Source organism: Stenella coeruleoalba, assembly GCF_951394435.1.
Source record: "Stenella coeruleoalba genome assembly, chromosome: 8".
Taxonomy (NCBI): Eukaryota; Metazoa; Chordata; class Mammalia; order Artiodactyla; family Delphinidae; genus Stenella; species Stenella coeruleoalba.
The window spans coordinates 60,647,872-60,674,603 of NC_137154.1; the positions used below are offsets into that span (position 1 = coordinate 60,647,872).

Consider the following 26,732-nt stretch of genomic DNA (forward strand, 5'->3'; position numbering starts at 1 on the left):
AGAGACTAATAACTGCTAAGTCACAGAAGATGAAAGCATATAAGGCTCAATAAGTGCATTTAAATTTTATTCGAAAGACCAACTCTCATTTTATAAAATAAATAGATTATATTTTATATTCAGATATTATATTTGCATCTTCTTTATAGCTTGTTCTACAGTCTCAAGCTCTCTGTAAATTTTTTTGAGGGGTTTATAATTAGGAAAGGCAAAGATAGAATTGCAATGAGGAAACACAAATTGTGAGAGAAATTTAACAGCTCAGGGGTAAAACCTTATGATAATGCATACATAATATTTCAATATCATCAACAACCACACAATGATCAAATAAAAGATCAACAAGGGCTTCCCTGGTGGCACAGTGGTTGAGAGTCTGCCTGCCGATGCAGGGGACACGGGTTTGTGCCCCGGTCTGGGAGGATCCCACGTGCTGCAGAGCGGCTGGGCCCGTGAGCCATGGCCGCTGAGCCTGTGCGTCCGGAGCCTGTGCTCCGCAACGGGAGAGGCCGCAACAGTGAGAGGCCCACATACCGCAAAAAAAAAAAAAAAAAAAAGATCAACAAGAAAATCCACTTTCTTTGCTTCCAATAAGACAATTAAATATGCATAAATCTCCTAGAATGAGGGGAGAATGTGTTCCTAACTGTGATTTTCCTCAGCTCTAGGTGAATGGGCTTCAGTAGTTGTGGCACGTGGGCTCAGTAGTTATGGCTTGCAGGCTCTAGAGCGCAGGCTCAGTAGTTGTGGTGCACGGGCTTAGTTGCTCCGTGGCATGTGGGATCTTCCCGGACCAGCTCTCGAACCGGTGTCCCCTGCATTGGCAGGCGGATTCTTAACCACTGTGCCACCAGGGAAGCCCCTCCTCAGCAGTTTTCTCAGCATGTCCTCCCTGCTACCCTCTTCCCAACCCCAACAATCTTCACATCTTCATTTCTTTGGACTGTGTCAGCTGTGTTTTGATGATTGTGTAGACACTCTACTTTCATTATTTCTCACTAATAGTTACCCAAAGCAACTATTCATCTGCAATTTTATGGGTCATTGTGTTTCTTTAAAAAAATAGGCTTTGTGTTTTTGCTGCTCATTGCTAAACCACCATAGCTAAGAGTTATCACTAAAACTCTACCATTCCTCCTTTTGCTTCCTGGAAAAGTCTCCCACAATGAATGATACCTATTTTTAGGAAATTTAAATATTTAAAAGAAAATGAAAATATTAAAAATTTGGATAAGATAGGGTGTGATTATATTACAAAGAAGTTAATCACTTATAAAGACTCTTTTGCATGAACTTAAACAAAGAGGAATTTATATATTCACTATCCCATAATAAAGATTATTAAATATCTTTATATGAAGATATCTATTATATGAAACTAGGTAACTCTTGCACATATTTCCAAGGGAATGGATTGGCTTTAACCCTGATTTAAGATCCCTTTAGTCTCCAGTGACCTCTTTAGGGGATATTAAGTGTTCCAAATTTGTCTAGAAAAAAAAACCATACTACTTAATGAAGAACAATTGCATGAAGGATTCTTTTAGAAATTGTGATCCCTTGGCAATTTACACAGTATATTGGATATTATGACAGTGACATTGAAAGAAAATATAATACTAATTATTTCTGATTTGAGAAAAATATCTTAATATATGAGGAGCATATGTAAATGGTAACCCAACTAAGAAACAACAATTTTTATTCCTTAATTCTCCAGGCTATTAAGCATTCTCCTATTAAACATTTTTTTCCCCTCTAAAACACTGCACATAAAACTCATTGATATTCCTCTATGGTCTTAGTTTCAGTTTTCACTTAAATAAGTTACTCATTTATTACATGGCTGCCTATAAGGGCAAAAGGAAATGAGGTTGATGGAGATGAAGTAGAAATGAGACTTCTCAGTATACAAGTTTTAATATTATTTTGATTTTTGAAAGCATGTAATTATACTATCATTAAAAAATAAGGCTAAAATGATATACCATTCATCATCAAACATTCACCCACTAAAAATACATAAATACGTTTTCTCAGAATATATTTATTTAGCAAATTTATGGAAAGCCTGATCATTCTAGATTGATTCAGCTATCCTTATGTCAATAAAAGAATTATAAAACAGTATAATGCTAAAGAACATTTGAAGAACAGTATGAAGCACAAGAAATAGAATCAGAGGATCTGGGGGTAAGTTCAGTTCACAGCACTTACTAGCATGACCTTGGGCAAGTCACATAACTTCACTAAGCTTCACTTTCCTTATCTATGAATTAGATTGATGATAATATCACCTGTCTGTTTACCTCTTGGAGTTGTTTTGTACATCATGTGAAAAATTGCAAAGTCTTATACTTGTGATAGTTAACATCTTATATTTTATTTAATGTGTCTAAGACTTACAGAAATGTACAAAGCCACTATTTGGTTCACTGTTTGGTTGTTCACTATTTGGTCTGTTTGGTTTGCTTAATTTTTTGTTTTCACACACCAAACAATGAAAGTAAAACTAAGAGTGTCTTTGTTTTCGGCAGCCTGGTCAGCAGCAATGCCACAATCAATCTGGGGACCACATAACCTACTCTCATAGATCGACTATTTTTTTTCAGCAAGGAAAACCAGTGTTTTGGAGCTCTTGTTAACTAACATGACTCTTAACTGGCTTTTCAACAGGGATGAATTTGCTCTGACACTTATGGTTCAACAGAAACTGCAAGGCATGAACATTTGTTTAGCTGATTCATTCATTCTACAAATATTTATTGACCTCCCACTGTGTGCCAGGTACTGTCCTAGGCCTTGAGGACACAGCAGTGATTAAAATACTCAAAACTTGATGCTTTCATGGAGTTTACATTCTGGTGGAAAAATAACTGAGCCTTCAGCTTTTTTTTTTATCCTAACCACACACACACACCTTAATTTGAACGGCTTTTCTTGCCTTCTGCTAAAACAGCTTAAAACTGTTTTTTAGTGGCATAATCCTTCATGTGTCCAAGACCAAACATGAACAACAAATAAAGTCAGCTCTGGTTGGAGTGGGAGTGAGGCCAGGACCCAGGCTGTGTCCACCCATACTCCCTGACCTTTGCTCCTGCAATTCCTTCAGTGGACTCTAGGAGTCTTCAGAGAGCAGTATGACACTCCCACACAGGGTTATTTCCACATCAATTCTATTACCTGAAGAAATCCCTCAAAAGTCTGTCTCCACAGTCTTCCAAGTTCCTTTCCCTCTCTGGGTCTACATTTCTCTCTCTTTCCACATAATAATCACATTATAGGCTTTCTAGTCTTTCTGATAATTGCCATAATAATGAGAGTTATTACTTAATGGAGATGTGCTATTTGTCAGGAACTGTGCTTAGCATTTTACATGCATTGGTTCTCTTTATTCTCTAAATCATCCTATGTCATGGATGTGAATCCCCATTTTACAGATAAAGAATGATATTCTGAGAGGTGAAGTAATTTGTTCCAGATCACACAGCAGCTAATGGTAGAGTTGGAATTTGAACCATATCTATTTCACAGTAGAAACTCTTAACCACTAATGCTTTCCATATTCTGGGAGTCTCTGGCCCTCTCAGGGATAATTCTAAGAATCGTGCCAAGCTCTGATTAAAGCAGAGGGGTACAGTGTCTACTATAACAAGCCTGTTGTTGAGGGCTATGATCTTAGCTATCATTTATGATGGTCTTCTACATTCCAGACATTCTATATCCACTTCCTCCATTTCTTCCAGCAAATTTGGAAGGTGAATATGATCACCCCTTTGTAATAGGTGAAGAATTTCAGGTTCACAGAGGTTGTCAATCACGTAAGGCCTCACAGGTAGTACGTGATGAGCCCTCTGCCTGCCTTTATGCCAGTTTGGGGCCACAGCTATTCTCAGAGCTGAACCACAGGCCCCAAACTCCAATATCCTGAAAACAACAAAAACAAATTAAAATAGAGAACCCTTTTTTTTTCAGCCTGGATTTGCTCTCTGGCCCAGGGTCTACTCCAAGCCAGTCCTGCCTGTCTCTGTTCTCAGTCACATCTAGTTCTAGACTCCACGATCTCACCTGCCTCTGGCCCTCCCTAACCAGAACATTGCCATCTCTGTTTCCCCATCCGGCTCATTTTTGTCCCCTCTCTTCCTCTCTCCTTTCTCTCTCTGGGAATTTGGCATCTTTCCTTCTTCGGATTCTCCATATCCTTTACATCCCTTCCCATTTTTCTCTCCAACCCTCTTATCACCATGTGAATCTGGTTCCTTTTCCTCTCTTCTATGAGAAGCAGTCTAGTGCAGTGGTTGTGCTGGTTGTTCTGGAGTCTTTCTAAGACTGAGTTCTGGTTTTACTCTACTCATTAGTTGTCTGACCTTGGGAGAACCACTTATGCTTTCTGAGTCTCAGTTCCCTCAGCTGTAAATGAGCAAATGGGCAAAGCAATAGAAACTATGTCATAGGTTCTTGAGAAGTGTAAATAAGTTAACATATTTAGAATTGTTAAAGTATTTAGAAGCTTTCAGAATGTCATCATGCACATAGTGAGTGCTCCATATAGGCTAGTCTTAATTATTCTTTCTCGCAATCATCTCCCTTTCTCTCTCTCTTCCATTTTTTCTCATCAATAGTTCCTTATGCTTTAGTTAAAATTAAAAAGTGAACAGAGAGTTTCTGTAAAATAGATACATTAATTCATTGGCATCATTCAGTTATTTTTTCATTTGGTCTACATTTATTAAATGCCCACTATGAGCTAGGCACTGTGCTAGAGACCAGGGATACAACAGTGAATAAAATATGCTTTTCCTTGAGGGGTATATTTGTTTTGTAACTAGTCAAAATTCTTTGCCATACTTTAATGAAACGGATGAATGTATGCATTTTAATAAGCCCACATGTATGTCAATTGGTTTTGTCACCTACTTTCCCCCGAGTCTGTCTACTTCTATTCTGCCACTACACTGATCCCACCCCCTTGATGAATGCTTTTCAGCCAGTCCTTCCCTAGCCCCTTCAGAGCTCTCTAGCCTGTTTCTATTCAGCAGCCAGATCCATCTTTTTTTTTTTTTCGGTACGCGGGCCTCTCACTGTTGTGGCCTCTCCCGTTGCGGAGCACAGGCTCCGGACGCGCAGGCTCAGCGGCCATGGCTCACGGGCCCAGCCGCTCCGCGGCATGTGGGATCTTCCCGGACCGGGGCACGAACCTGCGTCCCCTGCATCGGCAGGCAGACTCTCAACCACTGCGTCATCAGGGAAGCCCATATTCCTTTTTTGTTGTTGTTTAGTATAATTTGTTTTTTTAATTCTAAAATACATTAATAATTAATATTGATAGGAAGACTGATAGACTATGCAATTATTTATTTTACAAGGAGATTCTGTACATCAGGGAAGCATCTTGAAGTACAATACAATGGGCTTTTATTTCTTCTTTACATGATGATTGTGAATTGTTACTTACATGGAAAGAGAACACAAAATCCACTTTATATATACATTTATATAAACACCTGAAAAGACTTGACTCCCAAAGTATCTTGTTTCAGAAGAACATGAATGAGATGAAAGATGAACTAGATTCCTTGGTGGCACATAGAAAGCAGACAAGTAGCTCGGGAAATCAAATCCTGTTTCAAGCTTGGCACATTAAGGGAAAGGGTTAAAGGGGCTTGAAAAATGTCATCTGAAGCCACAGAGGATGCTGGCATAAGCCAAATAATTTCCAAATCAACAAGATAGAAAGGTTCGAAGAAGTTAACCCTTAATGTGTGGCCACCTTATATACAAACTTGTAACAAATTTGTAGAATTGTCACTTATATTCCCTCGGTCATATTAAATGTTAATGATCTTGAAGGAGATGTGGGCCCAGTGTATCTCCACAGTCATAAAGCACTTGACATTTACTGAGAAATCCAAATACCTCCCTATTCCTCATATGGAGGGAAGACACTACCTTTTAAGGTCACTTTAGCTTTGCTTTAACCTGACTGTTCAGCAAACCTTACATGGGCATGAAAGGAGGAAAAGAGAAAAATCTTCTCAAAGATCACATACAGAACAACAGGGACTGCAGAGGAAATCAGAAGAAATATATAAAATAGCCACAATTTTCTGAACGTTAAAGGGAAAAAGCCACATTCATCAGTTAAGTAGAAACTATTTTTTCCCTTCCATTTAGAATGTATAGGAATTAGAGGGAAATAGTAAGGCTGTATGGTTTTCAATAAAAATTCAAAGAAAGCGACTGAATCTTCTGTTTTAGGAAATCATATTAATATATATTACACATACAGAAAGGAGTGGGGCCTGAGTCAATGCCCAGGCACCAGCTGCACTGGCTACATCTTGAAAGAGGAGGGGTGAGTGAGGTGGAAGCTCCCAGAGAGGGTCAGCAGGAAGATCAGTGTTGGTAGTTAAGGCAAAGAGCACTGCAGGAGAAGGCAAACGGTACTGAGGAAAAGAGAGGAGCAGTGGGTCATAACTGCTTCTCCAAAGACCTTTTTCTATCTAGCACTCCACATCCACAGGACGTTGCTGTGACTCTGGCTGGAAGTGGGGTGGCTGACAGCATACAAGTGCTCCCACAGAGTTGCTGCAACTCTGCTTTATGGGGGAGAATACATCTCTTGGTTAGAATGACTTAGAGTACATTTGGTACAACAAAAGTACAATAGCCTATACAAGTTAAGCCATGAGTCAGTTTTCTGCCAAGTTGGCCTCAATGTAAAGGCCTTTTTTTGGTTTTGTTTTTATATATAGAAAATATATATGCTTTCTCATGTTCCCAACTTGGAATCTGGTTGCAGCTCAGATTGTTGAACAGATAGGAAAAACATATGTTCCCAACATTTCTTCAAGATTTCTTTCTTTTTTTATATAAATAAACGTCAGAATGACTTGTGCCAAAAGGAAGAACATGTCAGATTCTGAGCTTCTCTTGGGCTGGACTGCCTGAAGAGGACTGTCCTGCTGTGTTACCAGAGGTATAGTGCAATGCTTTCAGCTGACATGCCAGTGTGGTATGAAGGCTTCCCCTGGAGGTGGGGGCCCCTTTTTTCCAGAAGGTTGGGGGCCTCCAGAAGGTTTCCCCCATCACCAACTGGATGTGATGGTTAGAATTTAACGCCTACACAGGTGGGTCTCACAACAGGACAGGGCAGGTGAGGCTAATGGTGCAAACTGTGCCTCAGCACAGGCAGTCATCTTGGGTGAGGGTGAGGCGCAACCCATAAAACTTGGAACCTGCAAGTCACTCAGAACATTGGTGGCTGGTGAGGGAAGAGCCCTCAGGTATGCTGCAACATTAAAAGGTTCAAAAGCACTGACAAAAAGTGTTCAGTTTTGCCCAAGGCAGCACATGAGAATCCATTCCAGTGAAATGCTACATTCCTAGAAGTGCTGTTCACCCCAGAACTGTATCCCAGAGGACTCAGTTCTGGCTGCGCTGAGAAGCGCTGAAGTTCCCTCCATGTCGCTCTGGAGACTGAAGCAGCGAAGCAGCCCTGTCTTAGGGGGTTGTTTAGATCCTCTCTCAAACTTCAGCATCATGGATGGCGGTAGTGTGTAAAATGTTTGCTCTCCTCATGAACTTCCATCTCTGAGCTTTTCAATTCATTTAACTCTTTTCTTACGGCGGCCTTGTCAGCAGGGGTCAGTTTGGCCCAAGGTTTGTCAGCTTGCTGGTCATAATCATGAGCCTCTGTTACCCCCACGTATTCATTAAACCTCAGAATATTCCTGGCAAGTAGTTCAGCCACAGTTGGCCTTTGACTGAGCTTTCTCGTGAGCTGACGTTTAATCTCTCATTTTTCTGTTTGATGATCAGCTTCATTTTTAGGTTGTAGTATGTTTCATTGTTCTAGCTCTTCTGGTGTTGGTCTTTGACTCAGTCGTAGTTCTGGAGTCCAGAAATCCAAAATCAAGGTGTTAGAAAGGTTGGTTCCTTCTGAAGTTTCAGAGGGAAAATTTGTTCCATGCCCCTCTCCTAGCTTCTGGTGGTTGCCAGCGGTGCTTGGCATTCTTTGGCTTGTAGATACATCACTCCAGTCTCTGCCTTAGTCACATAGTGTTCTCTCTGTGTGTGTCTGTGTCTCTCCGTCCAAATTTCCTTCCTCTTATCTGTTCTGTTACTCCTTAATTTTTGTAATGCATCAGTGGCTCTTTACTAAGAAAGCAAATTATCCTTGGCAGTGGGAACATGAATATGAGGAAATGGAAAGAGGGAATAAGAGGAGACTATCTTGAACCAAAGTACAATTTGGATACTTTTGCTTTTTATAGACTTAGTCAAAGAGTCTACCAGGAATCGTATTATAAAGCACATTAAAGATGTATACTTTATATTTCCTAGGCTTGGTTTTTCCATCCTGAAATTGCTACTACTTGTGATTCTGAGAATTTAAGATATTGTCCTATTTCAGTTTTCTGTGCACTTGATTTCTTGAAATTGATTTTTTCATATTGCTTTCTTTCAACCTCAATAAATCTAGTTGTAAGCATGGTAATTACAATTTAATTTATTAAATGGATAAGATTTAGGTTACAGTGGGTCTACAAACAAAGAGACCATGTACAGTAAGTTGTTAATCTTGAAAGCCCCCACAAGCAATAAGTGCTTCCACTTGAATTACATTTAAAACTATTATTGCAGGGTTCAAATCCTATTAAACACAGAAAGAGAAAATTTCCACAGATATAGAGCTTTCCCCTTCCCACAAGTGGGTGAAAGCAGAATTTCCATGTTTTAAAATGTGTGGAATAAAAAGAGAACATTTAGAAATTACCTGCTTGTGATTATTATTGTTTGATGACAAGCTTTAATTAGAAGACACAGTAAACTAAATTTCACAGAATGTCAGCTGGAAAGAGCCTTAAAAATAATCTCTCTAGGGACTTCCCTGGTGGCTCAGTGGTTAAGAATCCGCTTGCCAGTGCAGGGGACACAGATTCGATCCCTGGTCCGGGAAGATCCCACATGCCGCAGAGCAACTGAACCCGTGTAGCAACTGAGCCCGTGCGCCACAACTACTGAGCCTGCGCACCTAGAGCCTGTGCTCTGTAAAGAGAAGCCACCGCACTGAGAAGCCTGCGCGCCACAACGAAGAGTAGCCCCCGCTGGCCACAACTAGAGAAAGCCCTCACGCAGCAACGAAGACCCAACGCAGCCAAAAATAAACAAACAAACAAACAAACAAATAAATCTAACTATCTTAATTAACAAACAAGGGAATCAATGTTCAGAAAAGTGATGTGGCTTAAAACACGGTCAATAAAGCATTGGCTGCAGAGTCAGGGAAAGGAGAAGATGTATTTTTACATTTGAGGATTGGCTTAAATAGGGGGATAAGCAAACAGATGCAGGGATAAACTAGATGGGAACCCAGAATATGGTGTTAAGTTAGTAGGTATTTTAAATCTGTCTTGGTTTATATTCTTCTTTTTGTCTCTGTAGAGACAGTTATCTAACATCCTGAAATTTCATATCAAATGGGAGGGTTATCTAACAAGGATCTGTGTTCACTTTGCGATCCTTGTATACTCAAGAATAGAATTAAGACTCTTTATTTCCATGTAGTTGATCTGGATGTTGCTAAAGACAAGTAAGGATCCAAGAAATGTTCTTGGTTACCAAAATATCTCTAGCACGAGGATTTACTTAGCCTCTTTCAGTACTAAGGAGTGAATGCTTTATGTTAGTGGATACCAAGAGATCCCCCAAATAATATAAACTTAATATATAGATGAAATACACAAAGATCAATATATTTAATTATGGAATGAGAGTTGCTATGGAGATGGGAAGAGGGATGATACAGTGGGAGGAGGCATGACTTATAATTACATTTGTAAATATTTTTAATCCCTTTGATATGAGCTTGGGATGTTGTATTCCCAGGATAGATAATGAGGTCAAGAGAGTTTTGTAAGAGTCAGGAAATGGTACCTCCCTTTGTAGTCATTACATTTTTCTAGGTCCAAAATGGGGTGTGGGCATGGAGAGAGGGATGCAGCATCATTCATCATTAAAGTATCTGGAAGGAAGCTCTCAATGAATCTGTACACTCTATTTGCAGGAATCATCCTTTTGGTCATATTTTATAGTGCTATGTGTTAGATGGAGGCTGAGGAGAAAACAAAAGCAACTGGGAGAAGACTAGGAAAAGGAAGCACTGAGGAGACGTCCTGGGAGATTTCTAGTTGCAGGAGGCGGCAGTATCTGCTGGTGGAGGTGTATGTATGTGAGAGAGAGAGTTGTAGAGAAAGACATGGCTAAGCAGTACAAATTCTAGAGTCATATGAAGTTTTATTTGTTTCCTTCCTAATATTTTGGTAAAAATTAGAATATACCAACTAGATTAATTAAAACAGATTTAATGCAACATATTTGGAGAAATCTGATATGTGGCAATATAGACTATCACTGAGGATGAACTGACTGATGATGGATGGATGAATGGATGGATGGGTGAATAAAGGGTTCTACAGGAAGAATTTAGGATGAGGAAGAGGAAAATCATAATATATTTGAACTGTTTATTGAACTGTCAATATATCCAGATTGGTAGGTTTTTTAAATTAACAATAATTGTTTATACTTTTAGAGCTCTCATATATATCATTTAACTCTGATACATGAACAACAGCAATTAACAACAGTAAGCTAGAAAGGAAAGTGAAGTTTTGTACATGAGAAAGCCCTGAGATGCCATGAGAATTTCTTTTTAACTCCTTAATGTCCTTTTGATCAGAACAATATTATTGGATGATTCCTTGGGCTATTTAAGCCATCTGCTCTCATGAGCTATTATAGCGAATTAAAAGGATTAAGAAATTTATTAGCTGCTCAACTTTAGTAGCTATGACAACTTTTAAGATATTGAACTGCTTTCCTATCTAGAGGCTGACTGAGCTTCAGCTCCCCCACCTGTGAAATGAAGAAGCTGGACAAGATGGTATTAAAAGGATTCCTCCAACTCTTAATTTCTATTTCTCAATGATTCTGGTTAAACCACACAGAATGCATCAAGTTAACTAGATTGTTCATTCACTTCTTCTTAAATCATGCAAAAAAATGCAAAGAAAAAGGATGTTATGTTAGTGACAAAACTTTCAAGTAATGGAATTTATGCTTCTATACCACCTGAGGTCAGGGGTCATGTTTTTTATCTAGAATTTAATAACTGAAGGGTTATTCTGATAATACCTTACCCATTCTAACCTTTCCTTTTTGTAGGTAAGAAAACTGAGACTCATAAAGATGAATAACTACCACAAGGTCACACAGCTAGAGTTAGAGTTGGCATTAAAATACTGGTCTCGTCAAAGTCCAGAGTCCTGCCCAGTACTTTCCACTCCAGTGCTCATCTTAAATGTTTCCTGATGATGCTGATGCAATTTCCGATCAAGACCCACAGCTGGACTTTATGAATCTTGCCTGGGCATTTAAGATGCAGTTATTTGTACTGAGAAAATATTTCAACATGCCACAGCTGCTCATTCGTATGCATAAATCTATGTAGACATTGATTTAAATAAAGAAATATAGCTTGCATTGCAAGTAGGTTTCTTGGATGTTGTAAATACTCTCCTTTCCGAGAACTTTCAGAAGGTGTCAATATTCTTCCAAGGTTAAGTTGCATATTAATTTCAAGCTTCTATTGTATCTTTTACTCTATAGAGAAATGCACCTTGGTCTCCAGCTCTGGTTTAAGCTCGATAACTTAATTCAGAGTGGTTACTCTGAAGATCAGAGTTTCACTTCACGCTAAAAAGAATATATACTCTTTCCCCCCTGAATTAGCTACACAATTTAAAAGAAGTAAAAAAGATTATTTAAATTAATTTCTGCTTTAAAATATAGTAAGTTACTCAAATAAAATTTATAGTGATGGCTGAAAGACTTTTTTTTGATTCACAGAGCCATCCATTAGGATGGGGTTCAATCTTACTTCATCCCAACTCACTGCTTCTTTTTTTTACATCTTTATTGGAGTATAATTGCTTTACAATGGTGTGTTATTTTCTGCTTTATAACAGTGAATCAGTCATACATATGTTCCCATATCTCTTCCCTCTTGCGTCTCCCTCCCTCGCACCCTACCTATCCCACCCCTCTAGGTGGTCACAAAGCACTGAGCTGATCTCCCTGTGCTATGCGGCTGCTTCCCACTAGCTATCTATTTTATGTTTGGTAGCGTATATATGTCCATGCTACTCTCTCGCTTTGTCACAGCTTACCCTTCCCCCTCCGCATATCCTCAAGTCCATTCTCTAGTAGGTCTGTGTCTTTATTCCTGTCTTACCCCTAGGTTCTTCATGACATTTTTTTCCCTTAAATTCCATATATAGGTGTGAGCATACGGTATTTGTCTTTCTCTTTCTGACTTACTTCACTCTGTATGACAGACTCTAGTTTCTTTAACTCACTTGCAGGAGAGGCCATAATGAAAGAGAATGAAGCCTGAATAGGTTCACTGTGTCACTAGCTGAGGAGTTCTAGCAAGATTTATGAATTAGCTTGATAATCTGTATTTAGAGGGGAGGGATAGGCAAAGTAGAGGTGAATGACACGTGAACTTCTTAGACGCCCTGCAGCTTGATCTGTTCCTAGTAAAACCACTGAGCTATGACTAACCACTGAGTGACACATGTCAGAAATCAAACCTTGTGATATAGCCTCATGTGACTTTGCCCAGTACTCCAGGTAGAGGGAGTCCCACCCAATAGTGTCAAATGGCAATTTTTGCAGGGTCCCTAAGTATTCTAGAGCAGTGCTTCTCAAACTTTAATGTACGTACAAATAACCTGTGGATCTCGATAAAATGCAGATTCTGATTTAGTTAGCCTGGGTTGGGGTTCAAGATTGTGCCTTTCTAACAAGTTCTCAGTTGCTATCTATGCTGCTGGTTCACCGACCACCCTTGGCAGACCAAGACTGTAGAATAAGTCATCTCTTCCCCCAGTTTCCTACATGGCTCATTCCATCACTTCTTTTAAGTCTCTGCTGAAATACCACCTTATTAGCAAGACCTTCCCTACCCACCATATATTTCTCTGTCACTATCATCTTTATTCTTCTTCCTATTTAATTATACTACTTAACACCATTTGACAATGGTGTTGACAGCTCGTTAGTTTGCTGCTTTATCATTTTCCTAGAATGTTGACTGAGGCATAGTAAATGTTCAGCAAAAAAACTATTAATTGAATGAACATGGCCACTCTGCCACAATTCCATTCCATAAACCAGACCACACTTATGAGTCTCCAGGCAGTAATCAACTCTGTCCTTTGGGATTTTCCTTTAGGAACTCAAGTATTCTTTGAAATAATAAAAGGTGGAGGAAATCAGGCCCCTCCACGGTCTACTCAAGTCCCTGCTTGCTGATGGGGACCAACAGCGACTTTCTCCTTCCTACTTGCAGGCCCTTCTGAAGCCCTTGCAATGTCCCCAGCAGTGCCCTGAGTAGCCAGATTAAAGGCCAGGGGATATTGGTGGCTTTCATGGGGACAGCTTGGCAATTGATTGTCTCCATTTTGTGCTCTATCCAACAACTTATACTGTTCACTTGATTCTCCGAGTGAATATCTGACGGTTTGTTATTTCAACCTCAGGCAGTAACCCCACACTAAATATAGGTGCTATCGTATTAGTGAGAAGGCAACAAATGCTGTAAAGATTTGCCCCAATCTGACCCAGGGGAATGCTGTGTTAGACTCTTTTTGACAAATGTATAATTAGGTTGTAATCAATGCCTTTTTATTCATCAATGATGTTAAAGTTGAGTTACAGAGATTTAAAAAATGAAATGTGAGACCTTTAATAGTCTTTTCTTTGTTCTATATTACAGAGCAAGAGCTGTAGATTTTCTGCAATGCAGGAGAAAGGGAGTTTACCTATTAGGGTTGCTAAAGGTTTTGTAACAACAACAGCAAAAAAGGCACCACCTAAAAAGAGCATCAACACCAAATGTCCAATATAGGGATTCATTTACCATTTCTGCATCTAATATCAAAACGCCAGGGCACTCATTTAATATTCACTCAGCAAATATTTCTTAAACATCTACTATTAATATTTGCCAACGTACTAAATATATTATATTGCACTTCTAAAACAAGGTGAGACACATTTGATAACTCTTTAATAAAGCATAGTCAAATTCATATTGAGCACATTAACATGGGAGATAAAATGAGTGATAGAAGGGTCCTTGCCCTCTAGAAGCTTACTTAAGTGGAGGAATGTGCAAATCACGACAAGGGACACACCAAGTGTCTGAATATAGGTCTAGGGAGCTCAGAGAAAGAATCAATCAACATTGATTCAGCAGATTAAAGATGACTTTGTAGTGGAATTGGCATCTGAGGGCCTTCAAGATGAGCAGGAATACTACTGGTGGAAAGGGAGAGAAGGGAATTCCAGGCAGAGGAACCCACATAAGCAAAGGCCCAGAAACACGGCAGTTCAGGACGAAGGGCAGGGGCAGGGAGCAGTCCTGTGAAGCAGAGCCACAGTGAAAAAGGATGATGCTGGTGGGTGGTGGTTGCAGGAGGGGGCATGAAGGCTGGCTGGGACCATACTGTGAAAAGCAAGGAGTTTGTATACAGGCATCTTGGTGTGATATCTTCTAGAATGGTAATTCTGAAAGCAATGAGGAAGATGACTGGGCGGGGTAAGGAAATGGGTATATATATGTGTGTGTGTGTAGTGGAGGTGGGTGGGCATTATGTTTCCTGTTTTCCAAGTAATGTTGGAGTAATTTCACTAATTGAATATAGGTAATTGAAATTTTTACAAGAATTAATTTCTCATATTGCTTAAGTAGAATTTATTCTGTAGTATCAGGTACATGATCCTTTTTTAAAAAAAGAAAGAAAATAACATTATTATTTTCTTTCTATTATTAATGTAATACATGTTAACTTCAAAGTAAGCATGTGACGCACATTGGATAAAAAATGATGGTAAAAATGAATCACAATCACACCAGGAGAAAGAAACATTTGTTTGTATGTGACTCTAAATTTGGCTTCAATTCTGCCACCTAGAACTAGGCATTGAATAAGACTGATGATGGATAGAGTAATTCAGACAACTGGGGCCAAGTTCATTTTAGGCAGAAGTGAGTATAACAACTTTGGCCTTACCCTGTGCAGTGAAACTTGCCAAGGAAGACACTTATTGTTATATTATGATAATTATAAATTATTTATCATTATTTCAAAAAATGTGCTAAGTACTATGAAAAATACAGTTGGAAACAGTTTTGTATTTTGCAATATACACTTATTTACCACTTATTTTCTGCTTTGAAGCAAAAATGAAAAAGTGCAAGTAGTAAAAATGAATCCCTTCAGCCTTCAATTACTGTCAAGTGGAAAATCAAGTACTGAAGAATGGTAAACTTTTCTTCATTAGTTCAACAACTTTTTAAGAAATACCAGTTATATGTACAACACTGAAGATAAATTTATCAGTGAACAAAACATAGGTTTTGGTGTCTGCACGCTTGGAACTCACGATCTTACGTAGCTTATCAAGATATTCTTTCTCCCTGCTCTCTGGAATAGAATTCTCACCCATTTTTCAAAGTCTGGTTGCATTTTCCCATTTCCATGAAGTACTCTCATACTGTTCTGCCTCCTGCAGGTTTATTCCTTCTCTGACATTCCATAATTCTTAGAGATGGTGCCATTATCATACAATTTTGGTTATATGTCATCAGGAACTGATCTCTATTAAATGTATCTAAGTCTCTTTTCCTGAAGGAGATAAAAAATTCCTTAAAGACAAAGACCTGGGATAGGGTAAAAGTGGAATTTTCTGAATATCTAGTAATATTGAGCAAGGCATCTAGAATATTCCTGATAAAAGTATTTGAATGTAAGTGAAAAACATTTTTGCCTGGTTCTTGACCATGTTACAAGAGATGTCAATAAAATTTGTCTTAGCAAGGATACCTCACAATACTGGTGCAAATTAAGGGGACTTGGTGAGAATTTCCTAATGGAATCTTATGGTATACTCTTCTTTTAACTTGTTATTTTAAAGGCAAATTGATCATTATTTCTTAAATATGTCATATAATTTACATGTCCCTAAATGACCTAAACAACAATCCAATCAGTTTTCCATTTCAAACAATAGTTAAATTAAGCTATATTAAGCTAAATTAAGTTAAATTAAGAATAGTTAAATTCTTCTCCCTTTGCAAAGGGAGAAGAATGATTGCTTGGTGTTGCATTACCACATTTCCAACTGATTTAAAGCCATGACAAATTAGAATGCAGTTAGGCTATTAAAATGGGGAAGTCATTCCGTGAGTCTGATTTGTACTTTGGCATTTTGAAATACTAAGCTTGTTGTTGTTATTTGCAGGTATCTTTAGAAGCGCTTTAAACATCAATTTATTTGATTTATAAGACATGCTTTGAACAGGCATCTTGATAAAGTACAGCATAGTATCCAAAGTGAGTATATTGCTTAAAGGAAACAAAGCTGTAAGGAAGCTTAAGATGAAGATTTATGCTGATAGAACTAGGACATGCTTGTCCTTTATTGTAACTTTTAAAGCTTGTAATCATTCTGTTCAAGGTTATTTGAATGACTGTCTTCACTATCAAGAGCTTCTAATTGGTGTAACTATGGTCTGACCATCTTATCAGTCTCCAGAATTGTTTGAGATGAAAGTTTTTGGAAATGGGAAAACAGTCAGAGATATTTATGCCTTGCATCAGATTATGGTGTAGGGTGTAGAGTTTGAGACCCAAAGATAACAGCTATCAATAAAATGGAAGAATCCCAGGAACAAGTTCTTACTCTATATGAAGTAGAATTTGTTCATCAAATGGTGTTAACCCAGATCTTTTTCATTTTCTGTTTTACAATGGGTATTTTGGAGCTGTTTATTCCTATTAGAAGACATATCTACTAATTTTTAAGAAGTAGAAAGACTTGTCAAAACTGTCTGGGAAGAGCATGGTTCCTTGGTGCTGTCATCGTCCATCTTTGACAAACACAAATCCCCTCTTCCCAGATGGCTCTCTGGCCATATCTGGGCTAGGTCAATAGAAGAAAGCAATTAATACTTTTTTTTTTTTGGTATAACTTAATTGCAAATTCTAATTCTAAAGTCAGGCAAAGTGAAAGTGACATACCAAAACACATAACGGCAGAGTGTTTTCTTTATTCTCTCGTAAAACATGTGGTTGGCCACCGTTAATGGTAAAACCTAAGATGTCACAGGAAAGACACAAACCTCAATTTTCCAAACATCAATAGACCAAATGTTGCTAAGAAAAAATCATTTGAAAAGGCCAGAGAAGCTCTTTATGCATGTGGATGCACAAAGGCTCTTCCTTGAAGGTCCCTTGTACTTTCATATTCATCTGTTAAATTCTCCCCTCTGCTAGCCATGTAGACCAGAAACAATTAACTACATTTCTTGAAGACAGAACCATATTCCTCTTTATTTTTTTGTAAAGTCTAGTCCACAGTGATATACATAACTACATTTCTTTAACAAAAGAGCAATTTATATATATAAATTTGCTAAGAACTCAATTCCACAGTAGGTAGCAGCCCAGTTGTCTCACTGATCCTCATTCTGATCACAGAAACAGATGTTGAAACCAATCAAAATGCAGGTTTGGCTAATCTAATTTAGAATATCTCATCAAATCTCAATTGGCTAATTCAACTTATGACATCTCACCAAGTCTCAGGGTTTACAGTGATGTATTCCAAACAAGGGATAGTGTGGCAGAAGAGGCAAAAATAAAATAAAATAAAGTAAAATATAAAATAAAATAAAAATTCCACGTCAAGGACATCCAAAAACCACTTTAGTGTTAATAAGAGTAAGTCAATGCCATAAGGAGAGACTATGGTCTACTGATCATGGTCTATTTCTGTAGATGAGATCTCTCCCCCTTGCTTCCTAAATCTTAATTGCTTTTATAGTATCCATTGCTGACCAAAAGTGTATACGAGACAAGAATATAAATGAAATAAAGCTGATGCTACTTGTTATTTGTTTAAATTTATATTTTCAAACAGGCCTTTCTAACTATTGGATGTTTTCCTTGGAATTAAGGGTAACAAAGTCTCGTGTTCTTTGGACATAAACCACAAATTTTTCACCATAGATTGTTTTAAAAAATCTTGTTGGTGGTGACTGGTTAATACCGGTGATCAGAAATACAGGCACCCATTCACACAGAAACACATCAGAACATTGTAAGTTTGAGTTCTCACTGACCTTCAGGTTGGTATTGTGCTATAATCGTCACCGTCTGTCCAGCCCCCTTCAGCGCTGCAGCAGCCTGTTCATGGGATGCTCCTCGAAGGTCAATGCCATTCACCTGAAAGAGAGGAAGCCGGAGAATTTTGGTATTTCATAAGGCATATTATTCTGATAGACAGAGGGAAAAAGTTTCCCAAAACTGAAAGGCTAAGATTATGTTACCTGCCTCAAAACCCTTCATGTCCTACCCAGGCATTTGAGTGTTAACCTATCAGATTTCATGCTCTTGATAACTTTAGTTAGCAGAAAGATGAAATTTCACCTCGGACGTTTGTGCCATGGTCTGAATGGGTTGAAAGTTTTGTCTACCCATGTCCAGTAAGATTTTAGTGTGTGTGCATTTAATATGCTTCTACGAGTTTCCTAGATTTCTGGGTTAGATAGGAGCCTTCAAAATTAGAAGGAAAACAGGATAATAAAGAAAGACACATGTAATGTATGTAGACAAGTATGTGCTGACAGAATAATATATTCATATGAGATTCTGGGGAGACTGTATGGAATGGGGCTGGCTGCCTGCCAAATCCCTCTCTTTGGTCATATGCCTGGTCCTGTCATCCTGAGCTTGGTTAGACAGCCCTGACCCTTGTTACCAAAATTAATTTGACTGCCTCATTTCTTATGTACAATTCCAGAATGAATTGTGACAAAAAGAAATAGAGAATGCCAGGAGTTTATGTTGCTCTTGCTAACTCCCATTTTGGGGCCCTTGCCAAAAGAGAAACAGAGCATCTAAAAAATAAGCACAAAACTCTGCCGAGAGGGAAAAATCACCCTGAAGTCAAATTTAATGAGACGCAAAGGCTAAAATCTTTCTCAAATCAATTCAGTCTAAACCAACACAATGTAATTACTAAGTGCTTTCCAGTGACAGGGCTCTGTGCGTGCCCAGGAGAGGGATGGTGGATGGGGAACAAAGGTGAACAAGACAAGCCTCTAAGAAGCTTTGTTTCAGTTTCAACTGAACACAGAGTCCAGTTTTCCAAACGACACAGCTGATATCTGAATTCTGTTTCCTTTCATTTCCAGGGAAGATGGCTATGGAACACGAAAAAGAATAAAAGAACTGATCAGCTTATCTACACATAATATATAGAATCTTATTTCGCTTCTCATCAGTCTTCTTTGACAACGATATTGAGTGGTGGATGGGGGTTGCCACTGAGTTTTCCCTGTCAGGCCTGGAACATCTGTAATCTTTAATCCCACAAGCTGGTCCTCTCATAATAACTTTGTTAAAGTCTCCTTATTCACTTTTACTAATTTCATGGCTTTCTATTCTGGTGAAAGCATTGATTGGCTTTCTATGTTTACTGAGAGCTTTGATTACACGGTAACACTGGGAAGTCCACTGAGTGAACCTGTGTCTGGCTGGGCCACTCCTTACTAGCTGAGTGACGGTCATATCACCCCTCTGAGCCTCAGTTCTCTCCTGCCTCAGTTAGAAGGGACTGTTAGGCTCTTTGAGTCTAAAACCTCTTTGAACTATAAAATCCCAGATTTAATCCTTATTAAATGACAGTCATTTCAGAGACTGTCTAGGTGTCGATGAGTCAGAAGTATGACTCAGAGAGCCAGAAGAGACAGGAAAAGTAATTTGATCTAGGTTTCTGCCTACAGGAAGCTGAATGCACAAACGTCATGGGCCGAAAGACCTCTTCTTTTGTCAAACAATTAGACTTAACTTTTTATTAAAAAATAATATGTGATCATGGTAATTAATTCTTATGTTTCAGAAAGGTGTAAAAAGAAAAGTAAAAAGTCCCCTCACCATCTTCACTCCCAGAAGTAACCACCATTAGCAGTTTCTAGTGTATGCTTTTTAGAAATCTGCTATATGCAGGTGCAAGCAGGTCGCTTTATCGCGATTTGTTTCTTTCTATTTTATATTTTAATATATTATTGACTTTTTCTTTAAACAGATAAGATCATATCATATATATAGTTGTATAACTTGTTTTTGTTTAGCTTTTCATTTAACAATCTATTGTGGTCATCATCCAATTCAGCTCATATCATTCAAACGTTTAACAGGAGCCTAGTATCCCATGGTATGGATGTACCAGTACTTTTTCTGTAGGATCCCGTCTGATGAGGTCGAGGCTGTGTCTAGCTTCTTATTATTAAAAATATTTGTGGGGACTTCCCTGGTGGCGCAGTGGTTAAGAATCCACCTGCCAATGCAGGGGACACGGGTTCGAGCCCTGGTCCAGGAAGATACCACATACCACGGAGCAACTAAGCCTGTGTGCCGCAACTACTGAGGCTGCATGCTGCAACTACTGAAGCCCGCGTGCCTAGAGCCCGCCGTGTTCCGCAACAAGAGAAGTCACCACGATGAGAAGCCTGCGCACCCCAACAAAGAGTAACCCCCGCTCGCCGCAACTAGAGAAAGCCCGTGCACAGCAGCAAAGACCCAACGCAGCCAAAAATAAATAAATAAACACATTTATTTAAAAAAAAATTCTTATGAAGGTGTTTCTGAAGGATAAGTTCCCTGGACATACACTTCTTAAGTTAAAAAGTATATGCATTATGTTTCTTTTTTCTTTTTTTTTTTTTTGTGGTACGCGGGCCTCTCACTGTTGTGACCTCTCCCGTTGCGGAGCACAGGCTCCGGACGCATAGGCTCAGCAGCCATGGCTCACGGGCCCAGCCGCTCCGCGGCATGTGGGATCTTCCCGGACCGGGGCATGAACCCGTGTCCCGTGCATTGGCAGGCGGACTCTCAACCACTGCGCCACCAGGGAAGCCCCTGCATTATGTTTCTTTTAGTTTGCTATTGTACATTTAAAAAATATTTATTTCCTGAACAAACAGAAACTATTAACGAAGAGAACAAAAACAGGCCATAATCTCATTGCCCAGATAACGTATTGATATAAAAAATATAATTAATATACAGTCAGCCCTTTATATCTGCAGGTTCTGTATTGGCAAATTCAGCCAACCTCGGATTGAAAATATTCAAAAAACTTTCCAGGAAGTTCCAAAAAGCACAACTTGAATTTGCTACATACCTGGCAACTATTTACATAGCATTTACAATGTATTAAGTATTATAAGTAATCTAGAGATGATTTAAAGTATATGGAAGGATATGAATAGATTATTTGCAAATACTACACCATTTTATATAAGGGACATGAGTATCTGTGGATTTTGTTATCTGTGTGTGTGTGTGTGTGTGTGTGTGTGTGTGTGTGTGTGTGTGTGTGTGTGTGGTCCCTGGGGACAACTGAGGGACAACTGAATGTACATAATGCACGTATGTGAAAATTAAAGCCATACAAAAAGGTATAAAAATAAAAGGCTTCCCCTACCTCTAATTATTCTCTCCAAAGGTAACCGTGTTAATGGCTTCTTGTATATACTACCAATTATTTCTGTTATGAATATAAGCAGGTTTATAAAATTATAAATAATTTAAAAATTTTACACAGGAAGATATTTTAAATATCGCTTTATACTTTGATTTTCTTTCATTTACTAACACATCTTAGAGCACATTCTTTTTTTATTGAAGTATAGTTGATTTACAATATTATATTAGTTTCAGTGTACTGCACAGAGATTCAATATTTTCATAGATCATACTCCATTTAAAGTTATTACAAAATAATGGCTATATTTGCCTGTGCTGTACAATATATCCTTGCTGCTTATCTATTTTATACATAGTAGTTTCTTTCTCTTAATACCGAGAGCATTCTCCATTCACATATTCTTATACATTATCTTATTCTTTTTAATAGCCATGGAAGGTTCTATTAGTCAATGTAAAGCCATTTTACCAGGGCACGGTTGATGGGCGCTTAGCTTATTTTGGTATTTTGCTATTACAAACAATTTTATAATAAATATCATCTAACAGTAAGTTGTTGGATAAAGGGTATGAGTGTTAAATTTTGGTAGCTATTGCCAAGTTGCTTCCAAAAATGTAGCATTAATTTATACTCCCACAAATAATATGATAGGCTACTTCCTCACACTCTTGTAAAAATTGCTCATACCCTAATATTTGACCTTGGCCGTTCTGATAGGTAGACAATTATATTTTTAAATTTTGCATTTCTTCAATTATGAGGTTAAACAGCTTTTTATATGTTTGTTGGATATTTAAATTTGTTTTTATATAAAACTCCTGTTCACTTATTTTGCCTTTTTTTTTTTTTTTGGTTTGGGTAGTTTGCTCTTTTAAAAATTTACCTGCATATTAAGAATATTGGTTCTTCACCTCAGATAACTATTGCAAATATTCTTACTAGTTTGGTATTTGTATTTTTTATTATTGTATTTAAAGTATTTAAACTTTTCCTTTGTATGTTATTTCTTGCCATACAGAAGTTTAAAATGTTTTATATAGTCACATTTCTTTTTTCTTTTTAGCTTTTGAGTTTTGTATTATATATTCCCTTCTCTGATACATACTAAAGAAATTACCCATGCTTTCTTCTAGTACAACCCTGGTTTAATTTTTAGCCATTTAATCTTTGTTGTACTGGAATATATTTTGGTGTTTGATGTGAGAACCAGGTAAACACACCCTTTCTTGGACCTTTCCTTTATAGCGTCAGACTTCTACGTCTTTCAATATTTTAACCATCCTCTGAATTTTTCTCAGTGCACTAAGGGGCCACGAAAAAGTGGGAAGGAACAAAAGATTTGGAGTCAGAGAGAACTAGATTTGAACCCTGAGTCCACCAGTTATACCTAAGTAACTTGGGAAAGTCATTTAACTTCTTCAAACCTCAGCCTCCTTACCTGTAAAATGGGTATAATATCTATCTATAATACCTGCCTATCAGGGCTGTTGCATGAAATAGATGAGACAATAACTGTAAAGCCCTTAACACGGAGCCTGGTGCAAATAGGCATTCAGGAAATATCTATTATGCTGTGAGTATTTCTTCAAAGAGCTGTGATTATAACTGATGAAATAAAATCTAATGGAAATTAACGAATATACTGTATGCGTTACTTCATGGTTTTCTTTTCTTCCTTCTTTTTTTTTTTTTTTCCTTTTTAGGAACAATTTCAGCACTGGAAGAGCTGTTCATCCAGTGCTTACACATTAGAGATGGTTTCCATAGGGGAATGGACCTGCCCAAAGTAATATCAGAGTTAGCACAGGGTTAGCACCAGCCCAGAGTTTCTTTGGCCCAGCCCAGGCTTCTTTCCACTGTAGCAGATGTGCCCTATTATGTGTGTTTGTTTTCCACTGGGCCAGTATTAATCAAATCTTGCTCATCTTGGACCCAGTTCTACATGGGTCTCCACATTTGATGCTGCTGTTATCCTGAACAATACTACATCGTCCATGGCCCTGTTGATTTTCCTCCAGGTTTTAGCAAACATGCTTTTCTCCAGTCTTTCAAACTTTTCAAGGTCACTTTGATTCTTATTTCTATCTCTGAGGTTTGAGTTTTTATCAGTAACCTTTGCTCAAATAACATTTCAGAGGCATTCAAAAACAGTTTACATTATTAATATGACATTTTAAAATACCAAGTATGACACAGCCTCACATATTTATTATTTCTATTTTTCTACTTCAGCTTTAATTTTCTCTTCTTAAAGCATGGACTGGGAGATTGGACGCCATTCGTTACTGTTGAGATTAACAATGATAATCATTGATAACAGCATGAGGCATGCTCATATATATAGGGGATTTTTATACATTATCTTGTTTAATTCTCAGGAGGTTGGGATTATTTTTCTGACTTTACAAATAAGAAAACAGAGCTCAGGACTTCCCTGGTGGTGCAGGGAATCCGCCTGCCAATGCAGGGGACACGGGTTCTATCCCTGGGCTGGGAAGATCCCACATGCCACGGAGCAATTAAGCCTGTGTGCCACAACTAGTGAGCCTGCGCTCTAGAGCCCACGAGCCACAACTACTGAGCCCATGAGCCACAACTACTGAAGCCCGCCCGCCTAGAGCCTGTGCTCCGCAACAAGAGAAGCCACCACAATGAGAAGCCCATGCACTGCAATGAAGAGTAGCCCCCGCTCGCCGCAACTAGAGAGAGCCCGCGTGCAGCAACAAAGACCCAACGCAGCCAAAAATAATAATAAATAATAAAAAAGAAAGGTATCATTATAAAAAAAAAGAAAACAGAGCTCAGAGAGAATCACTAACTTGTTCAAAGTTAAGTAGTTGGAAGAGGTTAAGGATTTGAAACAGTCTAACTAAAACGCTTGAGCTCTTAACTACCAATTCCCACTGTTCTCCCTTTAATAACCTACCCAGTTCTAAGGAGAAACTTGACTTTCAAGCTCCCTGAGACTGCAGCACACAATTGGGTGCAGCTGGTCCACTCTACCACAGCCCAAACAACCTGGTTTAGACATTATGGCCCAGCCTATGGTGATCAGATGGTATAGGGCTGAAGCGAAAGGCTTTGAGTAGGCTAGAAAATTCCATCTATTGCTATCTCCTTATATATACAACTGTCATTAGATCATAGAAAAAATTAAATTCTATTTGTTATAACATCCTTTTCACAACCATGTTGCTGATAGAAATTTAGCACTTCTAGTTGATTCAATCAGTTGTAGGGTTTTTTCAGATGCTAATGTGAATGGAGGACCATGTCCAGAGTCAACACATTTTCTTTTTGTTTTTAAAAGATGAGAACTATTTGCTACTTCAGCCACTAAGGCCCCTGGCCTGGGGCTCCAGGGAGTCCCTGAATAAATGATTCAATGTTCTCCATAAATATTTGACTATTTCTTAGTATTATAGAAAGGATGATATCAGAATCAGAATTTTGGAAATGGAGAGAGTCTTTGTGACCCTCTTCAACTCCTGATGTATGATGTGTATCTTTAAGCTGATTCAACCACATTGTTCTCCCACCACGTTCACCTTTTTCATTTCACTGATTCAGGCATTTCTGCATCTCTGCACATGCTATTTTCCCTACTTAGAACATAATTTTTCATCTCTTCCTCACCTGGAAAACTTCTAGTCCTCAAAGATTCAGTCTGTAGAGCTTCTGATTTCTCCATCAAATCTGAATAGAGCCTTGCTGGGTATTCTTGGTTGTAGGTTTTTCCCTTTCATCACTTTAAATATATCATGCCACTCCCTTCTGACCTGCAGAGTTTGCTGAAAAATCAGCTGATAACCTTATGGGGATTCCCTTGTATGTTATTTGTTGCTTTTCCCTTGTTGCTTTTAGTATTCTCTCTTTTATCTTTAATATTTGTCATTTTGATTACAGTGTGTCTTGGTGTGTTCGTCTTTGGATTAATCCTGTATGGGATATTCTGTGCTTCCTGGACTTGGGTGACTGTTTCCTTTCCCAGGTTAGGGAGGTTTTCAGCTGTTATCTCTTCAGATATTTTCTCAGGTACTTTCTCTGTTTCTTCTCCTTTCGGAACCCCTATAATGTGAATATTAGTGTACTTAATGTTGTCCCAGAGATCTCTTCAACTGTCTTCACTTCTTTTCATTCCTTTTTCTTTCTTTCTTTTTCTTTTCTGTTCAGTGGCCATGATTTCGACTACTCTGTCTTCCAGCTCACTGATCCATTCTTCTGAATCATTTAGTCTACTATTGATTCCTTCTAGTATATTTTTCATTTCAGTAATTGTATTCTTCATCTCTCTTTGGTTGTTCTCTGTATTTTCTAACTCTGTTAAAAACTAACTTCTTGCTCTGTGCATCCACTTTCCTACCGAGTTCTTTGATCATCTTGATTGCCCATCTCCACTTCACTTAGTTCTTCTGGGGTTTTATCTTGTCCTTTCGTCTGGAATAGTCCTCTCTTGCCTCATTTTGTCTAAGTTGCTGTTGGTATTTTTATGTCTGTGGTAGGTTGGAGAAGTGGCCCTCTGTAGGAGGCACCCTATGCATCCCAGCAGTGCACTCCCCTCTTGTCACCCGAGCTATATGCTCTAGCCCTAAGAAGGCTGCATGGGTCCTTCTGTTGCAGCAGGCTATGTGGGTGGTCCGGTAGGCCTGGTTGGCTGCCAGGAACTGCCTTGTATGTACGCTGCTGGCTGCCGTTTAGTGGGGCCTGGTCACAAGGTGGCTGGTTGCAGAAACTCAGGGGGCCTTGGGGCTAGTGCTGCCTCACTGGTGGTGGAGTCAGGGTCCTAAAGACTCTGGGGCTGTTGCCCACCCACAAGTGACGCCAGATCCTGGGGTTAGTGCTGGACTGCTGGCAGGCAGAGCTGGTTCCTGGAGTCCGGCTGCAGGGCCCAGGGATCCCCAAACTCGTTTCAGATCATTGGTTGAGGGGGGCTGGCTCCTGACACAGTTGGGTATGGGGTCCAGGTGTCTGGAAGGTTGTGTAGGCCTGCTAGTGGGCAGGGCCAGGGCCCAGCTGGACCCAAGGTAGTATCTGGCCTGCGTTGTGAGGTGGAGGTTTTCCTGCTTCTGATGTCTGCCCCCTGGTGGGTCTAGAGGCTTGTG

The 26,732-nt window shown here is 38.8% G+C and overlaps 1 protein-coding gene across 21 annotated transcripts in view; it reads right to left on the bottom strand.

Moving 5' to 3' along the window:
• Window positions 1-26,732, bottom strand: part of DLG2 (discs large MAGUK scaffold protein 2) — a 2,041,348-nt gene that overhangs the window by 289,976 nt on the left and 1,724,640 nt on the right. For all 21 annotated transcript variants that reach the window (XM_079928919.1, XM_079928924.1, XM_079928927.1 and 18 more), the window contains one exon: window positions 18,260-18,362. In XM_079928919.1, the coding sequence (XP_079785045.1) occupies window positions 18,260-18,362 (103 nt within the window). The remainder of the gene's footprint in view (window positions 1-18,259; window positions 18,363-26,732) is intronic.